Source organism: Salvelinus alpinus, unplaced genomic scaffold, assembly GCF_045679555.1.
Source record: "Salvelinus alpinus unplaced genomic scaffold, SLU_Salpinus.1 scaffold_436, whole genome shotgun sequence".
Lineage (NCBI taxonomy): Eukaryota > Metazoa > Chordata > Actinopteri > Salmoniformes > Salmonidae > Salvelinus > Salvelinus alpinus.
In genome coordinates this window covers 1-11,800 of record NW_027256376.1, presented here as the reverse complement: position 1 = coordinate 11,800, position 11,800 = coordinate 1, and the positions used below count along the sequence as shown (strand labels likewise).

The 11,800-nt window shown below is 48.2% G+C and overlaps 1 protein-coding gene across 1 annotated transcript; it reads left to right on the top strand.

Moving 5' to 3' along the window:
* Window positions 1–42: 42 nt before the first annotated feature.
* LOC139567393 (troponin I, fast skeletal muscle-like) lies at window positions 43–10,271 on the top strand. The gene is made up of 6 exons (XM_071388767.1): window positions 43–822; window positions 1,061–1,097; window positions 7,902–8,030; window positions 8,455–8,544; window positions 9,369–9,545; window positions 9,862–10,271. The coding sequence occupies exons 1-6, from the start codon at window positions 815–817 to the stop codon at window positions 9,946–9,948; spliced, it is 528 nt and encodes a 175-aa protein (XP_071244868.1). The 5' UTR covers window positions 43–814; the 3' UTR covers window positions 9,949–10,271.
* Window positions 10,272–11,800: the final 1,529 nt, after the last annotated feature.

Sequence of the window (11,800 nt, the reverse complement as noted above, 5' to 3'; positions counted from 1 at the left end):
GAAATGGTTAAAATGATTCTCTAACTCTGACTTCACAAGGTAGGAAGAGGTTTTAGGAGAAATAGCCAAGATGTTATTCTTATAGGTTTACTGTTATACTGAACATTAGTGAGGAGTTATTGATTTAATGAATGGCATGATCTTTTTACACACTTCATTTGAAAATAGTTTTAAGACTTCCTGGTATTTATCCAGTCTAACTGACGTAGGGTACAGATTGATTAATTGAAGACAGATTTTCTTTATCACTGTAAACTTTTCTGTATATTTTTTTGACATTTTTGAAGTGGCAGACAAACTAGTTTTCCCCTCAGATATGTCAGAAACACTTTCTAAATCAAACAATTAAAAGATAGAAGACAAATCAGTCAGTACACTAGTGTCCAGACTACATGGTTATGATCGTGGTCTATGTCTGTTAGACAGAGCCAGCAGCCCAGCCAGGTATTTTCTGGGACGTGTGTTGGCCCCTTTGCTGCACCCTGTCTTGGGACACTTTAAGGAAAGTCCACAGGAAGCGGGCAGGGAGGGAGTTCTCAGCTGTTGTGGTTTCGGGTGTTAGTCAGCTACCCCCCTCACCACCACACAGGAACGCACAAATAGACCCATGCCACAAGACAACTGCCTTACCACACCCTGTCTAAATGTAGAGATGTGTTGTGCCCCTCTAACCCTGAGGGCTGTGTGTTAAAATGAATCATTTCCACAAAGGGTAGACTATACATTGAGTTAATGCCATAACAATTATGTCTTCAAACGCTGACAACTTCTTCATATCTCTCTTCAAAGGAAGTGACATCAACCACCGGCCAAGATGTCAGAGTATGTACTGATTCGGTTATAGTACAATTACAGCTCTCAAAATGTGCATTTTTATTGAAATATCTTTTAAGAATCAATAATTCCATATATTATACATGTCAACTTTTGGTGATCTTCAGGAGCATTCAGTACATCAACTGTTTTTCTATGTTTTTCATCCCAAGCTCTTAAAGCTGTGTATCCCAACTCATGTTTTACCCCCCCCCCCCCCCCCCCCCCCATCTAATCTTCTCTGAAGTAAAAAGATGTCGTCGAGTCGCAGGCAACATCTCAAGGTAATGAGGAGACCTACAACAACGTGTCATAAGGAGGAGACCTAGACGCACGACAACGTGTCATAAGGAGGAGACCTAGACGCACGACAACGTGTCATAAGGAGGAGACCTAGACGCACGACAACGTGTCATAAGGAGGAGACCTAGACGCACGACAACGTGTCATAAGGAGGAGACCTAGACGCACGACAACGTGTCATAAGGAGGAGACCTAGACGCACAACAACGTGTCATAAGGAGGAGACCTAGACGCACGACAACGTGTCATAAGGAGGAGACCTAGACGCACGACAACGTGTCATAAGGAGGAGACCTAGACGCACGACAACGTGTCATAAGGAGGAGACCTAGACGCACGACAACGTGTCATAAGGAGGAGACCTAGACGCACGACAACGTGTCATAAGGAGGAGACCTAGACGCACGACAACGTGTCATAAGGAGGAGACCTAGACGCACGACAACGTGTCATAAGGAGGAGACCTAGACGCACGACAACGTGTCATAAGGAGGAGACCTAGACGCACGACAACGTGTCATAAGGAGGAGACCTAGACGCACGACAACGTGTCATAAGGAGGAGACCTAGACGCACGACAACGTGTCATAAGGAGGAGACCTAGACGCACGACAACGTGTCATAAGGAGGAGACCTAGACGCACGACAACGTGTCATAAGGAGGAGACCTAGACGCACGACAACGTGTCATAAGGAGGAGACCTAGACGCACGACAACGTGTCATAAGGAGGAGACCTAGACGCACGACAACGTGTCATAAGGAGGAGACCTAGACGCACGACAACGTGTCATAAGGAGGAGACCTAGACGCACAACAACGTGTCATAAGGAGGAGACCTAGACGCACGACAACGTGTCATAAGGAGGAGACCTAGACGCACAACAACGTGTCATAAGGAGGAGACCTAGACGCACGACAACGTGTCATAAGGAGGAGACCTAGACGCACGACAACGTGTCATAAGGAGGAGACCTAGACGCACGACAACGTGTCATAAGGAGGAGACCTAGACGCACAACAACGTGTCATAAGGAGGAGACCTAGACGCACGACAACGTGTCATAAGGAGGAGACCTAGACGCACGACAACGTGTCATAAGGAGGAGACCTAGACGCACGACAACGTGTCATAAGGAGGAGACCTAGACGCACGACAACGTGTCATAAGGAGGAGACCTAGACGCACGACAACGTGTCATAAGGAGGAGACCTAGACGCACGACAACGTGTCATAAGGAGGAGACCTAGACGCACAACAACGTGTCATAAGGAGGAGACCTAGACGCACGACAACGTGTCATAAGGAGGAGACCTAGACGCACAACAACGTGTCATAAGGAGGAGACCTAGACGCACGACAACGTGTCATAAGGAGGAGACCTAGACGCACGACAACGTGTCATAAGGAGGAGACCTAGACGCACGACAACGTGTCATAAGGAGGAGACCTAGACGCACAACAACGTGTCATAAGGAGGAGACCTAGACGCACGACAACGTGTCATAAGGAGGAGACCTAGACGCACGACAACGTGTCATAAGGAGGAGACCTAGACGCACGACAACGTGTCATAAGGAGGAGACCTAGACGCACAACAACGTGTCATAAGGAGGAGACCTAGACGCACGACAACGTGTCATAAGGAGGAGACCTAGACGCACGACAACGTGTCATAAGGAGGAGACCTAGACGCACGACAACGTGTCATAAGGAGGAGACCTAGACGCACGACAACGTGTCATAAGGAGGAGACCTAGACGCACGACAACGTGTCATAAGGAGGAGACCTAGACGCACGACAACGTGTCATAAGGAGGAGACCTAGACGCACGACAACGTGTCATAAGGAGGAGACCTAGACGCACGACAACGTGTCATAAGGAGGAGACCTAGACGCACGACAACGTGTCATAAGGAGGAGACCTAGACGCACGACAACGTGTCATAAGGAGGAGACCTAGACGCACGACAACGTGTCATAAGGAGGAGACCTAGACGCACGACAACGTGTCATAAGGAGGAGACCTAGACGCACGACAACGTGTCATAAGGAGGAGACCTAGACGCACGACAACGTGTCATAAGGAGGAGACCTAGACGCACGACAACGTGTCATAAGGAGGAGACCTAGACGCACGACAACGTGTCATAAGGAGGAGACCTAGACGCACGACAACGTGTCATAAGGAGGAGACCTAGACGCACGACAACGTGTCATAAGGAGGAGACCTAGACGCACGACAACGTGTCATAAGGAGGAGACCTAGACGCACGACAACGTGTCATAAGGAGGAGACCTAGACGCACGACAACGTGTCATAAGGAGGAGACCTAGACGCACGACAACGTGTCATAAGGAGGAGACCTAGACGCACGACAACGTGTCATAAGGAGGAGACCTAGACGCACGACAACGTGTCATAAGGAGGAGACCTAGACGCACGACAACGTGTCATAAGGAGGAGACCTAGACGCACGACAACGTGTCATAAGGAGGAGACCTAGACGCACGACAACGTGTCATAAGGAGGAGACCTAGACGCACGACAACGTGTCATAAGGAGGAGACCTAGACGCACGACAACGTGTCATAAGGAGGAGACCTAGACGCACGACAACGTGTCATAAGGAGGAGACCTAGACGCACGACAACGTGTCATAAGGAGGAGACCTAGACGCACAACAACGTGTCATAAGGAGGAGACCTAGACGCACGACAACGTGTCATAAGGAGGAGACCTAGACGCACGACAACGTGTCATAAGGAGGAGACCTAGACGCACGACAACGTGTCATAAGGAGGAGACCTAGACGCACAACAACGTGTCATAAGGAGGAGACCTAGACGCACGACAACGTGTCATAAGGAGGAGACCTAGACGCACGACAACGTGTCATAAGGAGGAGACCTAGACGCACGACAACGTGTCATAAGGAGGAGACCTAGACGCACAACAACGTGTCATAAGGAGGAGACCTAGACGCACGACAACGTGTCATAAGGAGGAGACCTAGACGCACGACAACGTGTCATAAGGAGGAGACCTAGACGCACAACAACGTGTCATAAGGAGGAGACCTAGACGCACGACAACGTGTCATAAGGAGGAGACCTAGACGCACGACAACGTGTCATAAGGAGGAGACCTAGACGCACGACAACGTGTCATAAGGAGGAGACCTAGACGCACGACAACGTGTCATAAGGAGGAGACCTAGACGCACGACAACGTGTCATAAGGAGGAGACCTAGACGCACGACAACGTGTCATAAGGAGGAGACCTAGACGCACGACAACATGTCATAAGGAGGAGACCTAGACGCACGACAACGTGTCATAAGGAGGAGACCTAGACGCACGACAACGTGTCATAAGGAGGAGACCTAGACGCACGACAACGTGTCATAAGGAGGAGACCTAGACGCACGACAACGTGTCATAAGGAGGAGACCTAGACGCACGACAACGTGTCATAAGGAGGAGACCTAGACGCACGACAACGTGTCATAAGGAGGAGACCTAGACGCACGACAACGTGTCATAAGGAGGAGACCTAGACGCACGACAACGTGTCATAAGGAGGAGACCTAGACGCACGACAACGTGTCATAAGGAGGAGACCTAGACGCACGACAACGTGTCATAAGGAGGAGACCTAGACGCACGACAACGTGTCATAAGGAGGAGACCTAGACGCACGACAACGTGTCATAAGGAGGAGACCTAGACGCACGACAACGTGTCATAAGGAGGAGACCTAGACGCACGACAACGTGTCATAAGGAGGAGACCTAGACGCACAACAACGTGTCATAAGGAGGAGACCTAGACGCACAACAACGTGTCATAAGGAGGAGACCTAGACGCACAACAACGTGTCATAAGGAGGAGACCTAGACGCACAACAACGTGTCATAAGGAGGAGACCTAGACGCACAACAACGTGTCATAAGGAGGAGACCTAGACGCACAACAACGTGTCATAAGGAGGAGACCTAGACGCACAACAACGTGTCATAAGGAGGAGACCTAGACGCACAACAACGTGTCATAAGGAGGAGACCTAGACGCACGACAACGTGTCATAAGGAGGAGACCTAGACGCACGACAACGTGTCATAAGGAGGAGACCTAGACGCACGACAACGTGTCATAAGGAGGAGACCTAGACGCACGACAACGTGTCATAAGGAGGAGACCTAGACGCACGACAACGTGTCATAAGGAGGAGACCTAGACGCACGACAACGTGTCATAAGGAGGAGACCTAGACGCACGACAACGTGTCATAAGGAGGAGACCTAGACGCACGACAACGTGTCATAAGGAGGAGACCTAGACGCACGACAACGTGTCATAAGGAGGAGACCTAGACGCACGACAACGTGTCATAAGGAGGAGACCTAGACGCACGACAACGTGTCATAAGGAGGAGACCTAGACGCACAACAACGTGTCATAAGGAGGAGACCTAGACGCACGACAACGTGTCATAAGGAGGAGACCTAGACGCACGACAACGTGTCATAAGGAGGAGACCTAGACGCACAACAACGTGTCATAAGGAGGAGACCTAGACGCACGACAACGTGTCATAAGGAGGAGACCTAGACGCACAACAACGTGTCATAAGGAGGAGACCTAGACGCACGACAACGTGTCATAAGGAGGAGACCTAGACGCACGACAACGTGTCATAAGGAGGAGACCTAGACGCACGACAACGTGTCATAAGGAGGAGACCTAGACGCACAACAACGTGTCATAAGGAGGAGACCTAGACGCACGACAACGTGTCATAAGGAGGAGACCTAGACGCACGACAACGTGTCATAAGGAGGAGACCTAGACGCACGACAACGTGTCATAAGGAGGAGACCTAGACGCACGACAACGTGTCATAAGGAGGAGACCTAGACGCACAACAACGTGTCATAAGGAGGAGACCTAGACGCACAACAACGTGTCATAAGGAGGAGACCTAGACGCACAACAACGTGTCATAAGGAGGAGACCTAGACGCACAACAACGTGTCATAAGGAGGAGACCTAGACGCACAACAACGTGTCATAAGGAGGAGACCTAGACGCACAACAACGTGTCATAAGGAGGAGACCTAGACGCACAACAACGTGTCATAAGGAGGAGACCTAGACGCACAACAACGTGTCATAAGGAGGAGACCTAGACGCACAACAACGTGTCATAAGGAGGAGACCTAGACGCACGACAACGTGTCATAAGGAGGAGACCTAGACGCACGACAACGTGTCATAAGGAGGAGACCTAGACGCACGACAACGTGTCATAAGGAGGAGACCTAGACGCACGACAACGTGTCATAAGGAGGAGACCTAGACGCACGACAACGTGTCATAAGGAGGAGACCTAGACGCACGACAACGTGTCATAAGGAGGAGACCTAGACGCACGACAACGTGTCATAAGGAGGAGACCTAGACGCACGACAACGTGTCATAAGGAGGAGACCTAGACGCACGACAACGTGTCATAAGGAGGAGACCTAGACGCACGACAACGTGTCATAAGGAGGAGACCTAGACGCACGACAACGTGTCATAAGGAGGAGACCTAGACGCACGACAACGTGTCATAAGGAGGAGACCTAGACGCACGACAACGTGTCATAAGGAGGAGACCTAGACGCACGACAACGTGTCATAAGGAGGAGACCTAGACGCACAACAACGTGTCATAAGGAGGAGACCTAGACGCACGACAACGTGTCATAAGGAGGAGACCTAGACGCACGACAACGTGTCATAAGGAGGAGACCTAGACGCACGACAACGTGTCATAAGGAGGAGACCTAGACGCACGACAACGTGTCATAAGGAGGAGACCTAGACGCACGACAACGTGTCATAAGGAGGAGACCTAGACGCACGACAACGTGTCATAAGGAGGAGACCTAGACGCACGACAACGTGTCATAAGGAGGAGACCTAGACGCACGACAACGTGTCATAAGGAGGAGACCTAGACGCACGACAACGTGTCATAAGGAGGAGACCTAGACGCACGACAACGTGTCATAAGGAGGAGACCTAGACGCACAACAACGTGTCATAAGGAGGAGACCTAGACGCACGACAACGTGTCATAAGGAGGAGACCTAGACGCACGACAACGTGTCATAAGGAGGAGACCTAGACGCACAACAACGTGTCATAAGGAGGAGACCTAGACGCACGACAACGTGTCATAAGGAGGAGACCTAGACGCACGACAACGTGTCATAAGGAGGAGACCTAGACGCACGACAACGTGTCATAAGGAGGAGACCTAGACGCACGACAACGTGTCATAAGGAGGAGACCTAGACGCACAACAACGTGTCATAAGGAGGAGACCTAGACGCACGACAACGTGTCATAAGGAGGAGACCTAGACGCACGACAACGTGTCATAAGGAGGAGACCTACAACAATGTGTCATAATAATGTGTTCAGAGACGTCGGAAGGACTCAGTCCACATTAACATAACATTTTTTTTTTTTTTTAAGATTCTAGATTTATATATCAATTATCAAATTCCCAAAAATCTGAATACAAGATTTTAAAACCTAAATCCCAGAATAAAATTAAATACATGTTTTCCTCTGGGGAGTGTGACAGGGATGTACACTAAGCCCAACTTTAATCCAAATAGTTAAATTATTGACAAAATGTACATGTAAACAACTGCATTTCTGATCAACTGGCTAACCATTGTGTCTGTGTACACTAACCACTTCCCCCTGGGTTATTTCCCCCAGAGCTTGATCCTCCAGATTGCCCAGGGGTTGATAGAGGCTGAGGCCATCCAGACAGAGGAGGAGAAAAACAGGTACATGGATGAGAATGTCCCCTCCCTCTCCGTCCCGGGATCCATGCAGGAACTCCAGGTATGAAGAGAGATAGCTGTTGACCAACCTATGGAGAGCTACTGGGTGTGCAGGTTTTTGCTCCAGCCCCACTATAACACAACTGATTCAGCCATTCATGGTCCTGAGGAGCAGCTGACTATCTCAGTTAGGGGTGTTAAAGTAAGGGTGGAACAAAATCAAGCTGGATTGTAGCTTTCCAGGATATTCAGTTATATAATTTATATAATTTCACAAATATCCCCTATTTTCTTTAAATGTACTCGCTTACATTCTCTCTCTCTCTCTCTCTCTCACTCTCTCCTCTCTCTCTCCTCTCTCTCACTCTCTCCTCTCTCTCTCGCTCTCTCTCTCTCCTCTCTCGCTCTCTCTCTCCTCTCTCGCTCTCTCCTCTCTTTCTCTCTCTCTCTCGCTCTCTCGCTCTGTCCTCTCTATCTCTCTCTAGGATCTGTGCAAGAAGCTCCACCAGCAGATTGATGCAGTGGATGAACAGAGATATGACACGCAAAGCAAAGTAGCCAAGTCTGATAAGGAGGTATAGTTACATTTTCAAATGTATCCCTGGACAGATGGTCATTCTTCAGTATAAAGGGGGGATTTCACTGACGAACATGCTCTCTCTCTCTCTGTCTCTCTCTCTGGCTCTCTCTCTGTCTCTCTCTCTCTCTGTCTCTCTCTGTCTCTCTCTGTCTCTCTCTGTCTCTCTCTGTCTCTCTCTGTCTCTGTCTCTGTCTCTGTCTCTCTCTCTGTCTCTCTCTCTCTCTCTCAATTCAATTCAATTCAATTCAAGGGGCTTTATTGGCATGGGAAACATGTGTTAACATTGCCAAAGCAAGTGAGGTAGATAATACACAAAAGTGAAATAAACAATACAAATTAACAGTAAACATTACACATACAGAAGTTTCAAAACAAGAAAGACATTACAAATGTCATATTATATATATACAGTGTTGTAACAATGTACAAATGGTTAAAGCACACAAGTTAAAATAAATAAGCATAAATATGGGTTGTATTTACAATGGTGTTTGTTCTTCACTGGTTGCCCTTTTCTTGTGGCAACAGGTCACAAATCTTGCTGCTGTGATGGCACACTGTGGAATTTCACCCAGTAGATATGGGAGTTTATCAAAATTGGATTTGTTTTCAAATTCTTTGTGGATCTGTGTAATCTGAGGGAAATATGTCTCTCTAATATGGTCATACATTGGGCAGGAGGTTAGGAAGTGCAGCTCAGTTTCCACCTCATTTTGTGGGCAGTGAGCACATAGCCTGTCTTCTCTTGAGAGCCATGTCTGCCTACGGCGGCCTTTCTCAATAGCAAGGCTATGCTCACTGAGTCTGTACTCTGTTCAGATTGAGGATCTGAAGATAAAACTACAAGACCTGAAGGGAAAGTTCAAGAAGCCCGTCCTGAAGAAAGTACGTATGTCTGCTGACGCTATGCTCCAGGCTCTGCTGGGCTCCAAACACAAGGTGTCCATGGATCTGAGGTCCAACCTGAAGCAAGTCAAGAAGGAGGTCAAGGAGGAGGTAGATTTGCTTTTGTTTTACTGAGTAGGGTTAGAGTGTGTCCACGAGGCCCCTGAGTAGGGTTAGAGTGTGTCCACGAGGCCCCTGAGGAGGGTTAGAGTGTGTCCAAGAGGCCCCATGCTAGATAGATTGACAGACTGCCTTACACAATTTTGAATATCAGGGTTCACAAACCACCTTATAACCTCATCCAATCCAATCCAATCTCCTCTCCTCTCCTCTCCTCTCCTCTCCTCTCCTCTCCTCTCCTCTCCTCTCCTCTCCTCTCCTCTCCTCTCCTCTCCTCTCCTCTCCTCTCCCTTCTGGAACTCCACAGGTGAAAGATGCAGCTGACTGGCGTAAGAACATTGAGGACAAGGCTGGCATGGATGGTAGAAAGAAGATGTTTGAGTCCGACCCTTAAGACCCTTAAACAAGTCCTCCAATATCTGTATTTGTGTTCATATGTCTCATCTGATAACATCCTCCATTTTAATCTACCCCCCCCCCACGGCCATGTTTGCTCAGGATGAGGAAGAATGCATGATTGCTCAGGATAGTAGTAAAGTGTGAATACAGGAAGTAGTACTAGTAGTAGCAGCAGTAGTAGCAGCAGTAGTAGTAGTAGCAGTAGCAGCAATAGTAGTAGCTTGGTCTTGGTGGGATATACAGTGGGGAGAACAAGTATTTGATACACTGCCGATTTTGCAGGTTTTCCTACTTACAAAGCATGTAGAGGTCTGTAATTTTTATCATAGGTACACTTCAACTGTGAGAGACGGAATCTAAAACAAAAATCCAGAAAATCACATTGTATGATTTTTAAGTAATTAATTTGCATTTTATTACATGACATAAGTATTTGATACATCAGAAAAGCAGAACTTAATATTTGGTACAGAAACCTTTGTTTGCAATTACAGAGCTCATACGTTTCCTGTAGTTCTTGACCATGTTTGCACACACTGCAGCAGGGATTTTGGCCCACTCCTCCATACAGACCTTCCCCAGATCCTTCAGGTTTCGGGGCTGTCGCTGGGCAATACGGACTTTCAGCTCCCTCCAAAGATTTTCTATTGGGTTCAGGTCTGGAGACTGGCTAGACCACTCCAGGACCTTGAGATGCTTCTTACGGAGCCACTCCTTAGTTGCCCTGGCTGTGTGTTTCGTTTCGTTGTCATGCTGGAAGACCCAGCCACGACCCATCTTCAATGCTCTTACTGAGGGAAGGAGGTTGTTGGCCAAGATCTTGCGATACATGGCCCCATCCATCCTCCCCTCAATACGGTGCATTCGTCCTGACCCCTTTGCAGAAAAGCATCCCCAAAGAATGATGTTTCCACCTCCATGCTTCACGGTTGGGATGGGTTCTTGGGGTTGTACTCATCATCCTTCTTCCTCCAAACACGGCGAGTGGAGTTTAGACCAAAAAGCTCTATTTTTGTCTCATCAGACCACACGACCTTCTCCTATTCCTCCTCTGGATCATCCAGATGGTCATTGGCAAACTTCAGACGGGCCTGGACATGCGCTGGCTTGAGCAGGGGGACCTTGCATGCGCTGCAGGATTTTAATCCATGATGGCGTAGTGTGTTACTAATGGTTTTCTTTGAGACTGTGGTCCCAGCTCTCTTCAGGTCATTGACCAGGTCCTGCTGTGTAGTTCTGGGCTGATCCCTCACCTTCCTCATGATCATTGATGCCCCACGAGGTGAGATCTTGCATGGAGCTCCAGACCGAGGGTGATTGACCGTCATCTTGAACTTCTTCCATTTTCTAATAATTGCGCCAACAGTTGTTGCCTTCTCACCAAGCTGCTTGCCTATTGTCCTGTAGCCCATCCCAGCCTTGTGCAGGTCTACAATTTTATCCCTGATGTCCTTACACAGCTCTCTGGTCTTGGCCATTGTGGAGAGGTTGGAGTCTGTTTGATTGAGTGTGTGGACAGGTGTCTTTTATACAGGTAACGAGTTCAAACAGGTGCAGTTAATACAGGTAATGAGTGGAGAACAGGAGGGCTTCTTAAAGAAAAACTAACAGGTCTGTGAGAGCCGGAATTCTTACTGGTTGGTAGGTGATCAAATACTTATGTCATGTAATAAAATGCAAATTAATTACTTAAAAATCATACAATGTGATTTTCTGGATTTTTGTTTTAGATTCCGTCTCTCACAGTTGAAGTGTACCTATGATAAAAATTACAGACCTCTACATGCTTTGTAAGTAGGAAAACCTGCAAAATCGGCAGTGTATCAAATACTTGTTCTCCCCACTGT